Genomic DNA, 24975 nt, shown 5'->3' with positions numbered 1-24975 from the left:
TAACATGTATACAAATATTCTTGTTTTGGCAACACTTGCTGCACCTCCCACAGCCCATTAGCTACTTAAGAACTTAAGCAGGAATTAGGGAGGGTTACAAGGTCAGGCTTAATTATGCTAGGAGAGCTCTGCCCTCCAAGCTGGGACTTGTTTGTGGCCCTGCCACAGGTCAATCCAAGGCTTAACCCTAGAGCCGCTCCCAACACTTGATATGTATGCATTGCAGTATTGGCCAGCATACCTCTCTCCTATTGGTATTTCTGAAAAGTAACCAAGTTTGTTGCTCTGTTTAAAAGAAAGAAAAAGGTTTTTAAAAGAAACTCCCTAAATGTGGCCTAGAAATTACTATGAGAGAAAAAACAGGAGGAGATTCCCTTCAAATATCTAGAAAACAGTAATTAAAAATCAATATATTAGGCCTCAAAAAGAAAAGTAAGTAATTTGCATTTTGCCTCACTAAACAAAGCTTATACATCTGCCTCAAGGGCCTCTAAAATCCCAACTTGAAAAGCGAAAAAGGGGGAATAGTGAAGAAATCTGCTGTAAGTAAACTACATCAAGCCTTAATTAATTTAAATTTTTTTTCACTTGTAATGCTAATGGCAAGACACCAATAGGATTACACTGGTGTCAGAATAAGCCAAAGGAAAATAGTCTGGTTAAATGGAAAGATCCAGAGTCTGGTTTATGGAAAGATCCCCTTGTTAACATTTGGGTGAGGATATGCTTGTGTATTTCCAGAAAACTCCTCCAAGCCCATGTGGATTCCTGCAACGGATCTGATAGAAGAACTGACCAGACTACTCCAACCACAGATAGCAGTAACCCCAAGCAACACACTGACGAGACAGAGAAGAAACAGTCCAGAGATGGGGGTTGATAAAGATGCCTTGCCATTCTAGCAGTCATCAGCTGTGCATAGGTACAGGTTGTCCTGGACAAAGACAAAGAAGGACCTGCATTGTCATTGCCCACCGTTTGTCCACCATCCAGAACTCGAATATCATTGCTGTCATGTCACAGGGCACAGTGACTGAGAAGGGAACCCATAAAGTACTGTTGGCCCAGTAAGGAGCCGACTGCAAACTAGTTCCTTAAATGCCTGACAAAAATTTTTAAAAGGACTAAGTCCTTTTCATTGAATCTAAAAGTCTTAAAAGGACTCAAGCCCTGCAAATGGCACACACCTTACTAAATTTATTAAGAAAACAAAAAGGGGGAAATGCTGAAATGACCATTTTCATATTAGCTCTTTATTATATAGGACTAGAGGCCCAGTGCATGAAATTTGTGCATGGAGGGGGAGGGTCCCCTCAGCCCAGCTTGCACCCTCTCCAATCTGGGACCCCTCGGGGGATGACCGACTGCCGGTTTAGGCCTGATCCCAGGGATCGGGCCTAAACCAGCAGTCGGACATCCCCCTCACAATCCTGGACTGCTGGCTCCTAACTGCTCACCTGCCTGCCTGCCTGATCAACCCTAACCGCCTCTGCCTGCCAGCCTGATCTCCACTAACTGCCCCCCTGTTGACCAGGTCACCCCTAACAGCCCCCCTCCTGCCAGCCTGGTCACCCCTAACTGAACCCCCCTGCCAGCCTGGTCACCCCTGACTGCCACCTCCCTGCTGGCCTGATTGCCCCTCACTGCCCTCCCTGTGGCCTGGTTGCCCCAAGCAGCCTGCTGTTTGGTCATTTGGTCATCCCTCACTGCGCTCCCCCTCCCCCGCCTGCCTGGTTGCCCCCAAGTGCCCCCCTACCAACCTGGTCAACCCACCTGCCCCCCTCACCACCCTGGTCACCCCATGCAGCTTGCTGTTCGGTCGTTTGGTCATCCCTCACTAACTCCGCTGCCGGCCTGGTCACCCCATGCAGCCTGTTTGGTTGTCCATCCAGTTGTTTCGGTCGTGACAGCCCATGGTCTTTATATATATGGATTAGTACATCATTTTGGTCATTTTGAATATATTTTGTTAATTTTTTGTGTTTTTCAGATATGTTTTTATTGTTTTTTAGAGAGAGAGGAAGGGAGCGAGAGATAGAAACATCAACAAGAGAAAAACATGATTGGCTGCCTCCTGCACTGGGGATCAAGAAGGCAATCCAGGCATGTGCCCTGACTTGGAATCTAACAAGTGACCTCTAGGTGCTTGAGTCCAACCACTGAGCATGCTGGCCAGACTGAACATTTACTTTTTCATTTGTATTTTTCTATTGCTTTATTTGAAACAGGCTTTCAAATTATACTGTCCTCCCTCCCCCACCAAATCTGAATCCACCCTTGTATAAACAAGAAACCAACAATATGTAACAGAAGAACAGTGAGTTTGTCTGGGTTATAAAATCAAGATATTTATACACAGTGTTTTTTATTTGTTTGCTTATTGTTGTTGTCCTGCTAATGAAACAAAATTATGTTGAACAAAAATAATTGAACAAGTGAAAAAATTTAAGGAAAAGAGATTAAAAAACAAGCCTCTTTCCTCACAAAACTACCCCTGCTGTCCCTTGGCTCACATTTAACCTGCTGCTCTGTATTCCTTGTGGGTTGAGGAAACACAAACCACCTGAGGAGGGACCAACCTGGAATTCTGAGAACAGGTGTGAGGAACCTCAACTTTCCTCCCAGGTCACCTGCTCTCCTGCCTCAGTTTAAAAAAAAAAAAAAGAGGGTGAGGGCAGGGAGATAGGGGAAACCCAATGATTCAGTTCTCAAAGAAGCGCATGGCCTTTCGATTTGGGTTCTTATCAACCCAACCCAAAACTGCTTGGCTGTAATATCTGGCATGACTTTCAGCTTTTAAAGAGAACAGTCAGTATCTGGATGAGCCAGACGCAGGAGGAACACGCGAGGAAAGAGCTAGGACAGCTGAAAACTTGTCCCCTGTTTGCTGCACAGGAGTCACGGAGACAAGTAAGTTCACTCCTAGACTTGCTCTTCCAGGCCCATGTTCCTTAATATCATCAGCAACAACAACAGGTGCCTAAACGCACACCCCACACTGGAAGCCCAGGTTTGGCACTGGGGGGCAGAGGACACTGGGAGGCTAGTACTGGGCCTGGCTACCAGCAGCTCAGACTTTCTGTTTGAATCAGAGGCCTCTCTGTGAAGCGACCAGCGCTCATCCACCTTGTCTCCAGGGTGAGCTGCCCCTCTGGCACCCTCCCAGGGCTACACAAACAGCCCTCCATGCGGAGAGGAGGAATGCATAGTCCCTCAAATGCCAAAAGGGGCTAAACCTTTCCTGGGATGGATGGAGTAAACCCCATCCACTTGCAGAGGCTCCTGGTGGAGTCTCTCCCCCTACTGTCCCCCCGGTCCCTCATCAGACTGTCCTTGAACACCACCACATCACCTCCCCACCCCCACCTCCCCATCTCCAGGTATTGGAGAAACTGAGAGAAATGGTGGTCCGTAATTTACAGACAATTTAAATCTTAAGAGATTTGACACAGATTCTTTTTGTATCAGCAATACTTAATATTCCAAAGGTAGCATAAAGTTCTGTTATATAGAATAATTCAATTTCATGTTCACTGATCAACTGTTAAAAATAACTATAAGATCTAATAGTACTTGTTTACCAGGCATTGTTTCTCATGTTTGGTCCATACAAGAACCGTCTCAGAATATCCTGTCATACTTGCTGAGAAGTCAAGGCTTGGGGTAGTTTTCACCATCACTTCAGATGACTGACTCTCCTGAGGAATAAACTTTGGAAACCATCTAATGCCACACAGGAGAACTATTTCATTTTACTTCTTTATTTGAACTTACCAGCTTTTGGATTGGGTATTCCAGTTTACTTGCATTTAAAAAAATTTTTTTATGAAGTCATCTATTCTGACCAAAATTTTAAATTTTCAGTTCAAGAAATAAACTCTGCAATTTCTCCTGCTTATACCCACTATGATGAAAACAGTAATGTAGGGCCTTGTCCAGCTGTGGGACTCTGGCAGATCTGGGCACACCCTAAAACATGCTGGCTACTGCCTCTCTTCCTTGTCAGCCTAAAAGTAAGGAATAATGTCCTTTGATTCCAATTAAATTAATTCCTGCACCCATTAATTTATCTGGGTCCAGTAATGCTTTGGCCTATTGTGTGTTTTCTAATCTTTATTGTTGAAAGTATTCCATAGGTCCCTCTTTTTCCCCATTGACCCCTTCTAGCCTGCACCTCCCCCTCCTCCGGCCTTCACCACATTACTGTCTGTGTACACTGGTTATACATATATGCAGACAAGTTATTTGGTTAATCACTTCCCACCCGCCAACCCCCTCCTTCCCTCTGAGATTCCATAGACTGTTCCATGTTTACATGTTTCTGGATCTATTTTGTTCATCAGTTTCTTATGTTCTTTAGATTCCACATATGAGAGAGATCATGTGATACTTGTCTTTCTCTGTCTTATTGTGTGCTTTTTAAATATATTTTTATTGATTTTAGAAGGAAGGCAGAGGGAGAGAGAGATAAAAATATCAATGATGAGAGAGAATATTGATTGGTTGCTTCTTGCATGCCCCCACTAGGGATTGAGCCCATAACCTGGGCATGTGACCTTGACTGGAATCGAACCCGGGACCCTTCAGTCTGCAGGCTGATGCTCTATCCACTGAGCCAAACTGGCTAGGGTTGTCCTATTATATTTTGAGAAGGATCCACATTCTTCATCTCTTCATCTTCCTTTCAATGTCTCCCCTCTTCCAGCCCTCTCCTGCTCTGGGATTTACTAAACTTGTCCTCCTCAAGGTCAAAGATCACATTTATTTCTCTTTCTCTGAGAGGCAGAGCTTCCCTGACCTCCCTCTATAGAAACTCTATGTAAACTCATCTAATATACATATACAATACATGCTGCTTATTTGCTTTCTGTATCGTCTGTCTCTTCCCACTAGGATAGGTTCATGAGGCAGGAATTGGTATCCATTTTGTTTACCACTTAATACTGAGCACATAGACCAGTGTCCAACACATGGTAGGTGCTCAGAGAATGTATGCAGTTAACAAGAAACCAAATCACTCTGGAATTCCCGGTATCTTCTCTGGTCACGCCTCATGTCCTACATGTCCCAATCTGCCTCAACTTGCCTCCCGTATGTTAACCTTCTCAAAGCTCCATCATCAGTGGTTTGTTTGATTTTCTCATTATAATCCTTTTATGCATCACATGGGCAAGGTTGTTTTAAGGTTCATTTATAGATCAATATAATGTACATAAGGAATCTGTAGTAGGCCTTGACACACTAGGCTAAATACTTATCTTTTAGAAAGTTGCAAAATGTAGGAAACTGATATATACTCTCCAGGAGTGTAAAGCTGATATGCAAATGACCTCTGTAACCATTAGATATGACTTCAGGATCTTGTGTTGTACTGAGTTGTTCCTCTGGGTTACAGCTCACCATGGCCTCTGAATATACCCTGATGGACCCCATCTGTCTGGTGGAAAATCAGAATAATCAGCTGACAGTAAACCCAACAGCACTGGAGATTCTAGACAAGATATCTCAGCCTGTGGTGGTGGTGGCCATCGCAGGTCTGTATCGGACAGGAAAATCCTACCTGATGAACCGCCTGGCAGGAAAGAACCAGGGTGAGTGTTGTTTTGGGGTGGGGGCTATTTGCTTGGAGACAGTGATAACAGAGGCTGATCATGCCTCTCTCGTGGCCATCTTTAAAAAAGACCTATTCCTCCCAGTGAAGAAAACTTTTAAGTTTCATTGCTAGATTTATAAGTTCAACCCCATCTGTCCACAAAATATCGCTCATTTGTTCAGTAATAAAGAGTTCCCTAGCCCTATCAAAGATCCACCCATTAGTCAGCTCAGCTCCAGAAAGTATTCCCTTCCTTTCTCCTACATTACTTCTGCTCTAAACTCTAGCATACAAATATTGTTCAATAGTTGCTGTTTTTAAAAAGGGATAGGAGATAAACAAATAGCAGTGTATTCTGTATATCCCATATTTCAATGGGGCTACCATCCAATTGTTTGCTCCATTTCATAACAAAACTTTGATGAATTCTCTCTCTCTCTCTCTCTCTCTCTCTCTCTCTCTCTCTCCTCTTCTCTTTGTTGACAACTTGTTTTAGCTGAGACCAATGACCTCCAATTATACCTTGCCTTTCCTTGCTGGGGTAATGGGAACTTCAGATTACTCTGGGTTAGTTAGAAAACAATCAAACATTATCACATGTAGAAGAATGCAGACCACCTCAGGCTTTATATCCTGTCTGTGGAACATAATCTGGATGTAGAAATTGAATGGCTTCAGCCATGCTGACTCAACTTCCCCTAGGTATTTTATCATGTTCATTTCCATTCTTTATTGAAGGAGACATTGGAAGATGGCAGACAGTCAAATTCCTAGACTGTGGGACAAGATATATCATCAGTGGGTTCCTTGGCATATACCTCACACCCTCTCCCACTGTGTGTTTAATTTCTGCCTTTGGAAAGAGGATCCAGAAAATCTCATAGATCCTTCCTCTTTTCCCCTCCATTTTGTCACCACTTGAAGCAGTGAGCAAAGAACTCATCATTTTTTAGAAGAGAAAAAAATTGAGAAAAATACAAAGATAAAGGGGAGGGAAAAATTCCAACAAAAGCTGATGTATTATCCAGGTCCTGGCAGGACTCCAATGACCTACTCGGGAGTACTGAAGAGCATTTAATGAGGGATGATTTACAAGGGCATAAGCACAGCACAAAGAACCAATGTGGGATGAGGATGCATATAGAGAGTGGCAATAGCAATGGCCAGGTAGACTCTATAACTACTATAGCAGATGAGGCAAGCAAAAGTGGATAACAGAATGTGGCAAAGACCAGAGATATGGCATGGAAGGGGGTGTGACCAAAGGTAAAGGTACAGAGTCACTAGGACATGGTGGCTCACTAGGGGGGAAGTGAGGAGAACACATGTCTGACCTCTGGTCTCCTTTTGATGCCTCCCACTGGTTGAACTCCACCAGAACCTGAAGGACAAGGGAGCTCTTCAGTGTCAGAAAAGAATATAAAGGTCAAGCCATGGCTGGGGGGCTCAGTTGGTTGGAGCATTGTCCTGTACACCAAAAGGTCACAGGTTTGATTCTGGGTGAGGGCACATAGTAGGTTGCAGGTTCAGTCCCAGGTTGGAGCGTGTATAAGAGGCAGCAAATCAATGTTTCCCTCTCTCATGTCAAATTTTATCTATCTATCTATCTATCTATCTATCTATCTATCTATCTATCATCTATCTATCTACCTATCTATCTCCCTTTCTCTCTCTAAAATCAATAAACATGTCCTCAGATGAGGATTAAAAACAATATATATATATATATATATATATATATATATATATATATATAAAGGTCAGTAGAGGTTATATTAATTCTGTAATGTGACATAGCTTCAACTACTACTGATTGTATGAGGTAAATTGAGGACACAAAGTGTTTCTTGAGAAGGTCCTTAATATGTATAAAGATTTGGATAGGCTGTTCATGCTGAAATGAAAGCAACCTTTCTCCCAGCCTGGCACTCACATTCTGACAAGTTTAACCAGTGTAACCTATGGGCAGCCTGGACAATCTGCTGTTACTCTGTATGCTTTCTCCCCTTCCTTTACAGGTTTTCCTCTGGGCTCCACAGTGCGGTCTGAAACCAAGGGCATCTGGATGTGGTGTGTACCCCACCCCTCGAAGCCCAACCACACTCTGGTCCTTCTGGACACTGAGGGCCTTGGCGATGTGGAAAAGGTAAGGCAAAGAACTTTTTGTTCTTGATACTCCACTTACATTTTAATTTGCTACCTCAACTTTCATGATGTATTTCTCTAAGTTACAAATTCAATTAGGAATAATGAGGCAAACTTCTATTTTGTTGAATTTACTTTCTTGGTAAACTCAATACTTTGATTTGAATAGAAGTTTTTATTTTTACACTGGGGCAAAAAGTGCAAGTTAAATACTAATTGAACAGCTGCATTCAGGGCTTTGTGTTAGGTACTACAGATATGGCAGTGAATGAAGCAAAGACCAAGAGCATAGTTGAGGATTAAGTAATATGCAGTGTTATCAGAACAGAGTACGAGGGATGCAAAAATTGGGATCCTAACCCAGTCATTCCCAGAGGAAACTATAATTCATGGGACCTACTGGTTAAGTTCTAAGAGATTAATGGGGTTGGAGGTAGGACCCATGAACATGGGTTACAGTGAAATAATCTACTTAAAAATCTCCAGAAAAGCTTCAGCTACCAGGAATATGTATTCTCTAAAGATGAATTTTGCACTGACTTCTCTAAAAACACTAATTAGACCCACCAAAAGCACTATTATGGAATAATATAAGTATTTTGTATTTATAATGTTACTTGCAATTCAATGTTTTCTCCTTATTTATGTTAGCTTTAGTCTAAGTTGAAAGTAGCACTAATGCACCTTTGGCTTCCATTACTGAGAAGAAGAAAAAAAAAGATGGGGAGGGAGAATGAAATTAGAAAATCTAAATTTAAAAAGCTTCTAGTTCAGTGGATAGTTTCCTTCCCTCTGGGGCTAACAGTTCTGCCCCTCTGGCTTACATAAGCATATTTCTAATTTACTATAATTTTATTGGGAGCTCACTGATTCACCCAGTCCTACAACACTGGGGAAGGCTTGATCCAGTCCATCTTCCACAATTCCTTCTGCCATCCAAGTGAAAAGCTACAGTGACCACATTTCAAATATGTTAGCTTTTGTCATTTGGGGTGATTTTCGTGGTGTGATTTACAAAGTGCTGTCAGTAAAGGAGTGCTTGAGTTGAAGAGGGATCTGATTCAAGGACACATCCTGTATAACTTAAGCTTTGACCAATAAATACTTTCTTGATCTCTACTTCCCAGTATAGTAAGTACTTGAGTCAGTCATCCAGATTCTGAGACCTAGGTGAGAAAAACCTTTGATTTAAGCTGGCTGGGTTACTAACCTTGGACTGTAAGAGATGGTTTTGAATGTACAATTAATAATATACAAACCTAACTTTTAAAACAGTTTTTGAACTAGTCAGTTGTAGTTGTAGCTCAATAGCCTTGTTCTGTTTTTTTTTGTTTTTTGTTTTTTGTTTTTTAAAGGAAGTTGTAGACCTGGGGAAATCCAAATCTGATGTATTCCTACAACGTTAGAAGAGGGTGCAAGGGCACTCTTTAACACCAAGGTCTTTTGATAAATGAGGTTTTATCACACTTCTTCAAGAACTAACAGTCTTCAATTGTGCATTCCAATTCTCTACATACTAAATGCTGAATAGTTTTTAAGTGAGCTCTTCACTGACATATTTCTTACAGCCTTCTATGTCCCAGGTTTGCTTATAAATGAGAGCCCTCTTTTGTATTATATACAGCAATATTTGCCATCTTATTTTCCCAAAGTAATCCAATGAAACTACAAAATGGTACTGGAAAATATTCAGTAGGTCGAGGAAAAAATGACAAAAGGTTTTACTCAAATGTTTTAATCACATTTAGCATTGACATTCCTTTGAAGAAATGAGAAATTTGTTTTTTACCTATATGATGAAGATTTGTGGTTTTTAGGAAAGTAGATAATATTTAAAACTAGAGGCCTGGTGCACGAAATTCATGCACTCTGGGGGGGGGTGTCCTCAGCTTGTCCTGCACCCTCTTGCAGTCTGGGAGCCTTTGGGGGATGTCCAACTGACAGCTTAGGCCCAGAAGCAAGCCTAAGATGGCAGTCAGGTATCCTTAGTGCTGCTGTGGAGGCGGGAGAGGCTCCTGCCACCACCGCTGTGCTCGCTAGCCGTGAGCCCGACTTTTGGCTGAGCAGCACTCCCCGTGTTGGAGTGCACTGACCACCAGGGGGAAGCTCCTGCATTGAGCATCTTCCACGTGGTGGTCAGTGTGCATCATAGCGACTCGTTGTTCCACTGTTCGGTTGATTTACATATTAGCCTTTTATTATATATGATGGCATTATGATAATTCTGTACATGAACTTGTACTTTTAACAACAGATCTGGATTGTTATCCTTGGCTTACTGTGTAACTAGTACTGTGTGGTTCACCTATGACTTTGAATAACTAAGGGTTCCATAAAGTTAGCATTTTATTTGGATAAAAAAAAATTAGCCAGTCTCTGTTTTTCTTCCATGCTTAATTAGAAGTGAAAGGTAGAGGCCCTCCAGAGTCAGCAGTTCATTTAAAAGTCCCTTTCTTAAAGGATGTCTCATGCTTTCAGGTTTTTCATGGATTTATTTTTTAAGTACCTTCTCAGTCACTTGAGGTGAAATGCTTAGAGTAGCTTTTCCACATTGTAGTTCCTCAAACTTAAAGTTTTTACTAGTTCCTAGTGTTTGGGACACTAAGTCTGTTGCAGAGAGAGTGCAATTCATAGGCCCGAGAAGGCTTTATGGTTTCCACCTGAAACACAAGTCAGCTTCTGTAGCTTAAGGTTTCATTTCCCACCATTGTTCCACTTGTTTTAGATCACTTATTAAACTGGGCTCCCTCCAGGTTTTATTTTCGTTGTTGTTTATGTGATGAAAAACATAATCCTATAATTTGACTTGAGCCATAATACACAATTTAATATTAGCTCATCTTATAGCTATCAAGCTTGTTTTGTGGAAAAAAAACAAAAAACAACAAAACAAAAAAACAGACTAAAACCTAAATAAGTCTAGATTTAGCCAGTTTAGGTGTAATTTGTATGTTAGTGATGGATTATATTGTAAGATGAGAGATAAATTGGGAAAATGTGCCTGTTGAGGGAAAGATCAGTGCATTTATATACTTAAACTTTTCATTACAGTGTTCACATCTTAGAATACAGGCATCATGTATAGTTTGGCTTTGATAATGTTTCTTCCATTAAGTTTATAGTAAGTGTATTTAAAAAATACACTCTTTAACATTTTCATTTTATTTTTATATCTTTAAAGCAAAGTTTGATAAAAATGGTAGTTTTTTTTTTGCCCTGGCTGATGTAACTCAGTGGTTAGAGTGTTGGCCTGCACATTGAAGGGTTGAGGTTTCAAATTCCTGTCAAGGGCACATACCTGGGTTGCAAGTTCAATCCCAGCCCTGATCCAGGTGGGAGCAGGTAGCAACCAATGGATGTGTCTCTCTCATATCTCTCTCCCTCTCTCTCTCTTCCTTTCTCCCTCCTTCCCTCCCTCCATTTCACTCATTCCACTCTCTCTAAAAAACCAATGAGGGAAATATCCTCAAGTGAGCATTAGCCAAAAAAAAGTACTTTTTTAATATTTAGTTTTCATTTTAATTTTTAAAAATCAAAACAAACAAACAAAAACAATAGACACCTAAGTCCCCTGCTTAATGCACTTTCTAGGGTGACCCTAAGAATGACTTGTGGATCTTTGCCCTGGCCGTGCTTCTGAGCAGCATGTTTGTCTACAACAGCATGGGCAGCATCAACCACCAGGCCCTGGAGCAGCTGCAGTATCCTTCCAGGAACCAGACATCCATGTGCCATGGAGGCTATGGGAATGTAACTGAGACTATTTTTGATGTTGTTGTTTCCTCATGTCAATAATCATATTTGAAGTGACTAGAACACAGGGTGAATAGGAATGTTAATAAAAATTGTTTCTGGGTGAGCTCTGGAAATTTTGGTGGGGAGCATTTCTCATTCCTTAGCTAAAATCCCAGCTATGTGACTGAACTAACAAAGCTAATCAGGACAAAGTCCTCTCCCAGCTCTGGTGAAGTAGATGACTCAGCGGAGTTTGCAAGTTTCTTTCCAGACTTTGTTTGGGTGGTACGGGATTTCACACTGGACTTGAAGTTAGATGGACGCACCATCACTGAAGATGAGTACCTGGAGAATGCCTTGAAGTTGGTTCCAGGTATTAGAGGACGGTCTGAGTGGCGGAGGTTTCAGTGGGAGGTGTGATTAACTGAGCCCTGTTTCTCAGCACTTAAGGTCAATCTTTATTTATTTATTTATTTATTTATTTATTTATTAAATATATTTTATTGATATTTTACAGAGAGGAAGGGAGAGGGATAGAGAGTTAGAAACATCGATGAGAGAGAAACATCGATCAGCTGCCTCCCGCACACCTCCTACTGGAGATGTGCCCTTAACCGGAATCGAACCTCGGACCTTTCAGTCCGTAGGCTGACGCTCTATCCACTGAGCCAAACCGGTTTCGGCTCAATCTTTATTTTTTATTGAATTGAGGCCAATGCTAATGGTGATATGGGTATGACAGGTGGGTATGGTTTTAGTTGTTATTATTACTGAAAAAAACTCAAGTGACCAGAATTTAAGTTGGCTGAGAAGATGTAGAATCCATTGTTGGACAAAATGATTTTAGAAAAATTGACACCATGAAAAATAACTTAGAGGATTATAACCTGTGCTACAACTTCTTAAGGCTCAAATATTTGTGTTACTTATTAAGTTCAGAGCTCATCTACTAGTATTTCTATTTAGCAAATAATGCTCATTAGTATGGAAGATGATAAACACAGAATCACAAACATATCAAATGACTTTATTTTTGAAATACATTTCATGTTGTCTATTTTAATAGCTTGCATGGTTACATTCTTCATATAAAGGATATTTATATGAATGTTTCCCACCAAGAAAATCATTGACATATCCTTCCTACAAGACTGTCAAATCCTTTATAATTTGTTTTTCATAACATCGCTCTCTTCATTCTGTAGCCCCATATAATATTTTGAAATATTAAACTCCTGAGTACATTTAGCAGGGAGAATAATAGGTAGTACCTAAGAACATATTCATTTTTGCTTATTTAATAATTTATTTATTCATTCAAGCTTTGTTTATTGAACAGCTGATATATGCCTAGAATCACACTGTGTGACATTGTCACATTCAATATAAACTGATATAGAAAACAGGTGAGGTCTCCAAGTGGCATTAAGTTAACATTATTTTTTGATGATGTCTGCTAAAAAAAAATCTATGAATGTATTTATATTGCTTGTATTTTTTTAACTATAATTTTAGGAGTTTTTCTTTAATGTTCTGAGTACTGTTTGTCCTTCACATGAAACTTTTCCCAGGAGTATCATAAATATCCTTATTTCTACCAGAAAAAATTCACTCTTACTTTAGAGCCCACATTTTAATTCTGACATGAGGACTATAAAATCAGAAGTATTTCTCACCATTTTGGAGATTAATCTATCATTCAAAAATAATAAACAGTTAAACCATTGGACACCATGGAAGGGCTAAGGAAAATAATCATAAATTTCTTCACTTAGGATAGAGGCCCGACTCCTGTGTTCTCCAGAAGTACTTTCTATGCTCCTGGCTCTGGAAATAATTAATAAATAAATAAATAATACAATTTCTATGCTTTGGTAGGTTATAAGCATTAAATAAAAGGAGATTAAATGATTAAATAAAAGGAGACTTACAGGAACCAGTGTTACAGTGATGCAAAAATCCCTGGAAATGAATGTTTTCAACCTCCTTGCCTAAATATTGCCTCATAAGTGATTACTCTTTTTCTTTTTTATAGGCCAGGATCCCCAAACCCAGAAATCCAACATGCCTAGAGAGTATATCAGGAAGTTCTTTCCAAGGCGGAAATGCTTTGTCTTTGACTACCCTACAAATGACAAAAAAGTATTACACTACGTGGAGGAGATGTCAGAAAACCAACTAGAATGGAATTTTCAGGAGCAATCCAAAAATTTCTGTCAATATATCCTTACACATGCAAAAACCAAGACTCTAAGAGAAGAAATCATTGTCACTGGAATTGGTGAGTCTTCATTATTACAGCAAGTTTCTCTGCAGTTCAGTGTTTGTGATTGCACTTGAAATTTGCTAGTAATTTTGTTCCCTTCTCTATGTGATGTGGAAACCCAGACATCCATGCCACACATAGACATACATGTTTTTTCATTAAAGTTTCCCTATTTTAGGGATTATTGAAGCCTACTGTATCTCATGAAATTAATACACTAATGACATAATTACAAGCTGCTGTTAAGGAGAGGAATCTGCATGATGATGATAAGACCAATGAGATGGGTGTGTCTTATTGAGGATACACAAGATATTTTGAGAATTTACACCAGTTAGAAAAAATATATAGCAGAACATAAGCCTTTGAAATCTCATTAGTGTTTGAGGAGAAATTTTAACTATAGCCTTATGTGCAGGGCTAGATTCACGGATATGCCAACTGGGCAGACACACAGTGCCCTATGCTGAGTTGGGCCCAGGTTTGGTTTAATGATTGTGTCACTGTCCTGAAATTCTTGATTTTTTAAAAAGGGGCCCCACATTCAGTTTAGAATAGTGCCCACAAATTACATACTTTACTTACCTATAAGATATACTCATTTTATAACTTCAATGGGAAATTATTCTAGGAAATTCTTGAATGTGTTGGATGAGATTATTATTTTCATACTAGAATGTGATGAATCCATAAATCAAAAAAAGAGTGAATAGAATAGACAGTAATGTCATATTAGAAAGTAGACACATAAAAGTAAAAGGAGGAGGCAACAAGGATGAAGACGAGGAGGAATATGGGGAGAAGAAAAAGAAAACAGAACACTTCATTTCAGTAAAATTGTTGCGATTTTTAGAATGCTGATCTTGAATGCTTGTAAAACAGTGGGTGAGAAATTCCTTTTAATTTCCTAAATATAATGTGTCATTTAGGGCTGGTGACTCTGGCAAAGGCCTATGTGGATGCCATCAACAGTGGAGCAGTGCCTTGTTTGGAGAACACAGTGACAACTCTGGCTGAGCAAGAGAACTCAGTGGCTGTGCAGAAGGCAGCCGACCACTACAGCAAGCAGATGGCCCAGAGAGTGAGCTTCCCCACAGACACGCTGCAGGAGCTGCTGGACCTGCACACAGCCTGTGAGAGGGAAGCCATTACAGTCTTCATGGAGCACTCCTTCAAGGATGACAACCAGGTGTTCCAGAAGAAACTTATGGTAAGATATCTTAGCTTACATCCTTCCTGAAAACTGCCCTTCTGTAATGATGCCTAGATTCCTTTTTTGTGACTCCCGAGTTCACGTGTTTCTAACTGTAGAATGGACCTGGATTGTTCTGAGTGACTGGCCTTTATAGGATACTGTACATGATTTTTCTAAAAGATTATTTTTTTATGTTCTATTATTGCAAAACAAAAGATCGTGTGCTTAACAGCATACAAAAACACACAGTTCTTCAGGTCAGATCCCAGAACAAGATATGGATGCCCTGCTCAGTGTACCACATGCTGAAAACAAGGTTCAAATGGGCTTATATGATCAAATGAAGGTTCTGGGAAACTCCCCTCCATCTTCAAGCCAGCAATGATTCATCATATCTTTTTGTATTGTTTCTAATTTCTGTGACTACCTACTCTGCCATCAACTGAAGAAATCTTCTTTTAAAGGGCTCATGTAGTTAGGTAATGCCCACCTGAAAATTTCTATCTTAAAGTCAAGCTGGGCTGTATAACATAATCTAATCATAGGATTAATACTCATCACACCCATGGGTCCAAGGATTATGTAGGGAGTGGACACCAGGGGAGAGAACTCTTAGAAGACATCAAAATTCTACTCACTATCAGCACCTTCACAGAAAGTTTGTCTTTGAGTGTGCCTTTGACTATTTTACAGGTTACAAAAATCTCTCAGTTCATATAGAATAAAACCAACTTCATTAAAATGTCAAAGTACAGCAAATACATTTCGTTTCTATATTTTTGCACAATTAAACCCTCATTGAAAAAAAACTATGAGCAGTTTAAAACTCTGTTCAGAGACCACTGAACTCATTAGTGGGCAATTGATTTGCTATGCATATATTTTATCCATAGCAACCCAAGTTTATAGAAGAAAGTTGTACTGAAGTCTCCATTGCTCATTGTTGGTCAACCCTACTACCAACAAAGGAACCATGCATAAAACTGTGTTGCAAATTTGAACGATGCTAGGGAGTAAATCCTACAACTTCTCATCCAAAGAAAAATAAACGTTTATAACTATACTAGTAGCCCAGTGCATGAATTTGTGCACATTGAAAGAAAATTAATTAGAAGAAATATATCACTATTCGCCCTTTCTCTATAATAGATGTGTCAACCAAATTCATGATCGACAATGACAGAGTGAAAATTAATTAGAAGAAATATATCACTATTCGCCCTTTCTCTATAATAGATGTGTCAACCAAATTCATGATCGACAATGACACGCATGCGATTGATTGGCACCAGTGAGTGCTTTATATGTATTGTGCATGTGCAAGTCAACTTAGGCTTTTATATATATAGAATGAACTTGCTTAATTAGACCTGCTTTCTGATGTAGCTAAATTTTTTCCAGCCCAGTGAAGCACCCCAACTTCTCTTTCAGGTAATTGTCAGCAACACAGCAGTAAATATCAACACAAAGGAGATTATTGTTGTAGATTTTGCAAAGGGTAAATGAAATATTTAACTGCAGCAGTGTTTGACTATATTCTGTGCAGTGAGAAAACCTGAAGTCATTTTCAAGGTCCACCATTTCTTACTGCTTTTCAGATAGGTTGAGTTTCTAAGCTTTCTAAATCTCTGTTTTCTGGCTAATGAAAAGCAAACAGGATTCCACCGAGTCTCCTATCTACCTACTCCAGGACTTCTGGGAGGATCAGATGAAATAAAGCATGGCAAAACACTTCACAGACATTTGGTTAAAGTGTGAAATGTTTCTTCCTGGCTACAAAGCCTGGGCTGAAGAAACTCCAAGGAGGCTAGTCGTTGCTAGGGAGAGGAAGCCGGGCATTGCTAAGTGATGTCATTACCCAGATGGACACGTAGCATATTAGCCTTTTATATATATAGATAAAGTGAGGGATGTTAATGACTTATTGTGGTGATCACTTCACAATGTATACAAATAATGGTTCACTAAGTTGTATACCTGAAACTATTATAATGTCATTTGTAAATAATATATCAATTTGGGGGGAAGGCACCATATCTACAGACCTCATAATTTCACAGGGGTTGAGCCTGAGCCAAAGTGAATAAGGGACTTTCCATATGATGCCTGGTCATTCCAATTCCCAGTCTGCCCTGATGCCATCACACTGCTTCTTTTAGTTTTCTTTTTAATTTTTTCGATTACAGTTGACATACAATATTATATTAGTTTCAGGTATACAATATAGTGATGAGAAATTTATGTAACTGACAGAGTTATCACCCCAATAAGTCTAGTACCCTTCTAGCACCATTCAAAGTTATTACAGTATTATTGACTTTATCCCCTACACAGTACTTTAAATCCCTGTGACTGTTTTTATAACTGATAATTTGTACTTCATAATCCCTTTCCCTGTTTTTCCCATCATCCCAAACTGCTTCCCATCTGGCAATCATCAACTTGTTCTCTATATTTATAAGTTTGTTTCCATTTTGTTTTTACATTTCCTTTGTTTTTTAAATTCCACATAAAGTGAAATCATATGGTATTTGTCTTTCTCTGTCTGCCTTCTTTCATTTAGTATAATACCTTCTCAGTCCATCCATGTTGTCACAATGGCAACATTTCATTCTTTTATATGGCTGAATAATATTCATTGTATATATGTACCATTTCTTTGCCAATTACCTATTGATGGACACTTAAGTTGCTTTCATATCTAGGCTATCTATAATAATAAAAGGGTAATACACTAATTGGACTGGATGTTTACCAGACATCATTCCAGATGTCCTTCCTGATGAAGCTGGGGTCAGAGGGAAGCCAGCCCCGGTCCTGGGTGCCTGCAGGTGGCCCAAAGGAAACCAGCCCAGGTCCCAGGTGTCTGCGGGTGGCCCGAGGGAAGCCAGCCTGGGCCCTGGGTGTGTGCAGGTGGATGGAGGAGGGAAGCAAGCTGATGTCCCGGGTGCATGCTGGAAGCCTGAGGAGGGAAGCCTGGGTCCCAGGTGCCAGAGGGAAGCCATTGCCAGCAGCTGGGGGAAGGAAGGCCTATTCTTGCATGAATTTTTGTGCATCGGGCCTCTAGCTGTAAATAATCCTGCAATAATGTAGGGGTGCATATACCTTTTCAAATTAGTGTTCTGGATTTCTTCAGATAAATACCCAGCAGTGGAATTGCTGGGTCATACAGTAGTTCTATTTTTAGTTGTTTGAGGAGTCTCCTCACTGTTTTCCATGGTGGCTGCACCAACTTAAAATCCCACCAACAGTGCATGATGATTCCCTTTTCTCCACATCCTTGCCAACACTTGTTGTTTGTTGATTCATTGATGATAGTCATTCTGACAGGTGTGAGGTGCTCTCTCATTGTGGTTCTAATTTGCATTTCCCTGATGACTAGTGATATTGAGCATCTTTTTATGTCTTTTGGCCCTCTGTATGTCCTCTTTGGAAAAGTGTCTATTCAGGTCCCCTTTCAATATATTAATTGGATGTGTGTGTGTGTGTGTGTGTGTGTGTGTGTGTGTGTGTGTGTGTGAAATTGTATGAGTTCCTTAAAAATTTTGAGTATTGACCCCTTATCAGATCTATCATGTGTTATTGGCAAATATCTTCTCCTGTTCACTAGAGTGTTTTTTCATTTTTGTAGATGGTTTCAAACTATTTAGTTTGATATAGACACATTTCTTTTTGTTTGTTTGTTTGCTTGTTTCTCTTGCTTAAAGAGACATATGCAAAAATACATATATTACTAAGAGTGATGTCAAAGACTTTACTGCCTATGATTTCTTTTAGGTTTCATGTCTTACATTTTAGTCTGTAATCCATTTTGTGTTTATTTTTTTGTATGGATCTGTTCAGTTTACCCAACACTATTTACTGAAAAGACTGTCTTTACCCCATTGCATATTCTTGCTTCCTTTGTCATATGTTAATTGACCATATAGGGGGAGGTTTATATATGGTTTCTCTATTCTCTTCCATTGACCTTATGTGTCTGTTTTTATGCGTGTACCATACTGTTTGGGTTACTATAATTTACTGTATAGTTTCATATCAAGTAGAAAGATACTTCCAATTTTGTTCTTCTTTCTCAAGATTGCTTTGCCTATTCAGGTCACTGCTTGTATCAGACTTGGAGTTGCTTAGCAAGAGGTACAGGGCATGCCAAAGCCAACCACTGCTTTGTGGGGATTTCTAGGCCTTTCAAAGATTTTAAGACAGTGTTGGTGTGAGCTAAGACAGGCCACTTGTGTGGAAAACCTACTGGAAGCAATTGAACCAGGTAAAAACTGGTTGGAGTAGTGTCTCAAGGAATTTCCAGTGTAATCTATATAAATAAAGCCCAGTGACTGAACAGTGAAACAACCAGAACTACCAGAATGACTGGTCGCTATGAGTTCCACTGCGGCGGCCAACTGGCCCGATCCAGGACCTGATCGCCACCCCCCGCAACTGCCTGCAGCCCCTCTCCCCAACAGGCCCTGCCCCTGATCTGCCCCCCCCCACCCTGTGGGAGCTGGGCCAGCCCGCCCCACCATTGATTGCCCCCCCCAACCCCAATCGGGGGTGGGGCTGGCCGGCCAACCACCTTTCAGCCCTTTCCCTGAGCCAGTCAAACTCCTGAGGTCCCTCCCCACGGGGCCAGCCCCCTGATAGGCCTTGATCACCAGCTAGGCAGAGGAGCCCCACCCGTGCATGGATTTGTGCACTGGACCTCTAGTATAAATTATGTTAGCCATGTTATTGGAGAGCTCAAATTTGGTGCCCACTTGTGTTTTCCAGCTGGGTGGGAGAGTGCTTATTAAAGGAGCAATGGACACATGCCCCCACTTCTCCCCAGAGAGAGCCACCCTGACCTCTGCCCCTGCACCCTAGCCCTGACACAAGTAAATTACATTCTTCCCTGGATGCTGCCCTTGAAAGACTAGGGCAAGTGAGTTTGTGAGCATGTGAGTCCTTTCCTAAGCCCCTCAAAGGGAATGCCTGAGACTCCCAAAGCCCTCCTCATTCATTCACAATCCCTCCAGGTTTTCACAGACAGACATTGTGGGAATTCCTCTTCCTGGTACTGGTTCCTTGAAGTGGGAAACCGAGTGTGGGCTGGGACCCATCATTCCACAGGAGGGCGCTCAGCTGCTGAGCTATCCCTCCCAATTCTTAATTGCCACACATAAGTGTGAGACCTGTGCCTCCTACCAGTCTTATCGTGGCATCTTCTTTATATTTTCCATAACAGAACTTGTTTTTAGCTAGTCTACAGGTGGTTCTTGATGGTTGTTCTATAATTTAGTTATAAATTTAATGTGGTCCTGGAGGATATGAGCACAACAGTTACCTACTTCACCATCTTGACCGCAAGTAAGACAGCTTCTTACAAGAGGATTACAGTTGGACCTTCCCTACTAACAACTTCTTTCCTCTGAGTTTCTCTACATTTCCATGACAGGAAACCATAACCATGAAGAAGGAGTATTTCTTGCTGCAGAATGAAGAGGCATCTGGCAAATATTGCCAGGCTCAGCTTAAGCAGCTTTCAGAGCCCTTGATGGAAAGTATTTCAAGAGGAACTTTCTCTGTGCCTGATGGATACAAGCTCTACTTAGAAGCAATGGACAAGCTGGAACAGTCCTATAACATGGTGCCCAGGAAAGGAGTGAAGGTGAGATATACAAAGAGGGGAGAAGGATAGGGTATTGAGGTCAGAGGGTCTTTGTGAATGCTTTTTTAAAATCTAAGACCACAACACACCATTTATGGAGAAAAAGCAAAGCATGGCAAGACCTATATTTTTGTCTTTTATAGCCATAATAAGTTAGACACTTTTACATAAACCAGAAATATTTCTTCCTAAATATGGGATTTATTATTATCCAAAATCTAGATGAAATAGAACATTTGTTTTATTTAACAGTATAATAGTTTTGTGCTAAGTATAGGAGATATATAATTAAAGAAACAACATTCTCAAGAAGCTTATGACCTTACTGAAAGGGGACATATAAATAGTCAATTGGATCTGATGGGATATGGTCATCATACAAGCATACACTGATAGTGATGCTGCTGCTGCTGCTGATGATGATGGTGATGCCTAACATATATTGAGCACTCACTTTCTATTACACGTATCATCTTAGGTGCTGTGTTTCGATGATCAATTTATTAGAATAATATCATCCCCATTATACACTTGGGGAATGAGATGCACTGAGAAGCTAATAAGTTACCTAAAAGCAGACAGACAGCAAGTGGTAGAGCTGGTAGGGAAGGTCTGTGTACCTGGCAGCCACTCAAATCTCAGAAGGAAGTTTAGCAAAGCTTCCTGGAAGAGGAGGGAGAAGCTACAAGTTGAAGTATCAATACATGCTACTTGAGTAAAGAAAGTGTAGATGAGCATCTAGTCAGAAGAAAAAGAAAGTGCACTTATTGCAAACAATGCAGGATGAGTGTAGAACTGTACATAAGCCTGGATGTCTGGAACCTGGGGTGGATGGTGGCTGGCATATTAGGATAGGAAGCTGGAGAGATAGGAAAGAGGTTGCTATTGAGGGTTTTATTCTAACTAAAGAGGTTTGATTTTTTTAATGAAAAAAAAATTTTTTTTAATTTAAGAGAGAGAGAGACATTAGTTGGTTGCCTCCCACACATGCATGGACTGGGTATAGAACCCACAACCTGGGTATGTGTCCTGAGTGGGAATCGATCCCACAACCATTTGGCATAAGGATCAAAGCTCCAAACAACTGAGCCACATGGGCCAGGGCTGGGATTTTTATTGTGACTGTGGAAGGAAGAGGGTCGAGTTTGTAGTTTTATTGAACAAGACTCCTTGCTCCTCCTTTTTTTTTTTTTTTCAGGCACACGAGGTCCTCCAAAGCTTTGTACAGTCACAGGCTGCAACAAAGGAATCCATCCTGCAGGCAGACAAAGCCCTCACTGCTGGGGAGAAGGCTCTAGCAGGTACAGGGCAGGGCTCTCTGATCACAGATGGGAGGGGAGGTTCCTGCAGTGCCCTGCAACAGGTGTGAGAGCAAAACCTTCCTGAAACAAGGCGCTCTGGTCCTGTTAAACTAGTCAACTAAGCTGAAACTAACCAGGGGAATTCTGGTAGCTTAATCGGCCAATTAATGCCTTTCCACCACATTCTCCTTACCATTTTAAAGTCCCTTTAGTCTCTGAGCTGAGAAGGGTACAGCTGAGCATAAATTATTTTCTTTCCTCTGTAAAACCCTTGGGGAACAGCTGAGCATGCCAAGAATCAGGAAGCTGAGAAGGAACAGGAGCTGCTAAGACAGAAGCAGAAGGAACAGCAGGAAAAATTGGATGCTCAAGACAAAAGCTTCCAGGAACACCTAGTCCAACTGAAGGAGAAGATTAGGAGACAAAGCGAAAGCCGCCTGAGGGAGCAAGAAAGAATGCTGGAGCACAAGCAGAAGGTAAGTCCCGGTGGGGTCTGGGCAGTGGATAGAGGACAATCAATCACCTGGTCCTCGTGAAGGGGAGGACAAAACACTTAACTGAAGTCATAAACCCTGAAGGGAACCCAAAGGCATGTGAGTCAGTGAAATGCCAAATTAATCGGGTCATTCTAAAGCCCTAAGTCTATGATTCGGCACCTTCTGTGGCGTTAGAGTCTGCAGGGTGCAAATGACACAGATTTGTTAAAGACCAGGCTGCTCACCCTGTTCCCTTTATTTGCCAGATTCTGTTCCTCCTCACACACTGCTATTTCCTGGTTTGAACTGGCTCATTATGCTCTCAAGTGAACAGGACCTTAGTCCTGTAGTCCTTAGGATGTTTGCTACAACCATTAAAGAGACTTCAAGTAGATCCATCTGGTGGAAAATGTCAGATTGTGCCTGATATGCTATATAGGATGCAGAAAGCTCTAATGTTTGCTGCATTTCTTGCCAGATCTGCCTGATTTATTCTGTGCACCCAGAGTAAAAGGCGTACTCTGTCCCAATCTGGAGTTTTATAACCAGTGTTCTAGAGTCAGAAATTCCCATTATATGTTACATGTGTATAGTCATCCTACTTCAGTGGAATTGAGAAATTATTTGAATTGAACCTCCAAACTTCCCAAAGAGCATCCTCAGGGCTGGAACAGTTTCCAAGCATAGTTGTCAGGCCTGACCCAAACCAGCTCCTCCCTACCCCCATTGAAATCACACTGAGGGATCTTAGAAAGGCATAAAGCATGAATACTCCCACTATGAGGTCCAAATATTTGGAAATTTTTAGACAAATGTATCAAAGAGCATCTCAGTTAGTAGAAAAATAGAACATGTGCTTAGCAGTTGCAGTTGTTAAATACAAAGTGCTGCTAATTGGGATTTTCAAAAGGGAATTCTCTCCTCTTCTACAGATTCAAGAAGAACTACTTATTGAGGGATTTGAAAACGAATCTGAGAAGATGAGGGAAGAGATAAATCAACTAAAAGAAGAGATTCAAGAAACTGAAAACATCTGGCCTTCAATATTTGTAGAGCTCTTTTATATGGCAGCCAGCGTACTACTCGAGCACTCCCTGGTCCAATGAAGATAATAGGCCAGTTTTCTTTTTTAGATAGGCTGAGGATGTTTAGGAAAGATATTATAAAGGGCTCCTTATGTTATAACAGCAGAACATTGTGGCTCATTTTATTAGTATGTGTGCTATGGTAGTTTTGCCTAAGAAAAGTTTAAAAATAAAGAGTGATTACCAAAAAATACCAGAATTTGATGTACAAAACAAAACAAAAAAACAAGCTCGCTTTTGATTGAATTAATTAATTTATTCATAGTAAATGTTTAATAAAGGCAGAAAGACAAATGGTATGATGAGGAAAATATTGGCAATCTGTATTATTATTATTTATTTTATTTCTTCAGCTATAATGATCCTTATGAATGTGGGAGCAAAGAGCAATAAATACATTTTTTAAATGGGCAAAGAGATAAAACATTTAACTTTACCGATTATAAAGATATGCAAAGTAAAAGAAGAAGGTACTTGTGTCATCTGTCAGAAGGACATTTTGATAGGTCATTAGGTTGACAAAAGTTTCAGGAACCTGGCAGTCTCTTCTGTTTGCTAGGGACAATGCAAACTGTGGCAAATACACATCAAAATTTTAAATGCTCAACAGAAAGAGTGTACTTATTACAGCAAGAAACAGAAGTTACAAGATGTGCATCTTAATTTTGTTGTCTGTTGGGCCTCTCAAAAGGCCTGGAATTTCTCCCTAATTTATGTTCAGATATAATGTCTACTGGGATGTCGACTGGAATCATCTCCAAGTTCCTGCCTCACATTTATAAAAGTGGTGAATTAGAAGGAAAGATTTTTTTCAGGGTCAGCTCAACACTTTAAGAATTCTGTTCAGTGGTGTAGGGCTTAAGACCTTTATGGTTAGAATGAATTGCCTGTAATTCCACACGCTGTGCGTAGTCTATTGACTCTGGACCTTTGCACACAGGACACAGACTTCTTAAAGACCCGGCTGCTCACTCCGTTCCCTTTATTTGCCAGCTTCTGTTCCTCCTCAGCCACTGCTATTTCCTGGTTTCCTGAGATTGCATCAGGTTTCTTCCTTGGGCTAAACATTGTGCTGTGATCTCCCAGCTACCACACTTTTATATAATTGCAAAATTAAAATGACCTGTTTACAACTGTCTCTCTTACTACCCCGTGATCTCATCTACTTGATAATCTTCATCATTGTATATTTGGCTCCTACCACATACACACCAGGTGTTCAAAAAATAGGGGTGATTCTATGAGCTGCCATCCAACAGGGCCCCAACTAGCATTTTCTTACTATATTAACTGCTCTCTATGTTCTCAAAATAAAGGACAAAGCTTAAGGAACTAGTAAAGTATGGACTTAATGTGGCAGAAAGGATATGCACACCTGTGAACCTGCTGCCCTGCTCTCTCTGAAGGACGGGACCCTCCATGTGCTCTGGGTTCTTCAAGCTTCTTTCCCATGACAATTACCCAGCAAAGAGGTCACCACCTTTGACTCAAAGTGCAGTTATGACATTTAAAATAGTAAAGAAAGAGGCAGTATT

The 24975-nt window shown here is 40.5% G+C and overlaps 1 protein-coding gene across 1 annotated transcript; it reads left to right on the top strand.

Moving 5' to 3' along the window:
* Positions 1-2832: 2832 nt before the first annotated feature.
* On the top strand, positions 2833-24578 carry LOC308242860 (guanylate-binding protein 7-like). Its single transcript, XM_080657557.1, has 11 exons — positions 2833-2910; positions 5396-5591; positions 7612-7739; positions 11330-11439; positions 11650-11846; positions 13509-13754; positions 14669-14949; positions 20366-20578; positions 21777-21879; positions 22162-22355; positions 23288-24578. Exons 2-11 carry the CDS (start codon positions 5402-5404, stop codon positions 23459-23461), a joined length of 1836 nt encoding a protein of 611 aa, XP_080513683.1. The 5' UTR covers positions 2833-2910; positions 5396-5401; the 3' UTR covers positions 23462-24578.
* The last annotated feature ends 397 nt before the right edge of the window (positions 24579-24975 follow it).

The sequence above is a fragment of the Plecotus auritus genome (assembly GCF_963455305.1).
Source record: "Plecotus auritus genome assembly, chromosome: 2".
NCBI lineage: Eukaryota > Metazoa > Chordata > Mammalia > Chiroptera > Vespertilionidae > Plecotus > Plecotus auritus.
This window is presented reverse-complemented; position numbering and strand designations above follow the sequence as displayed.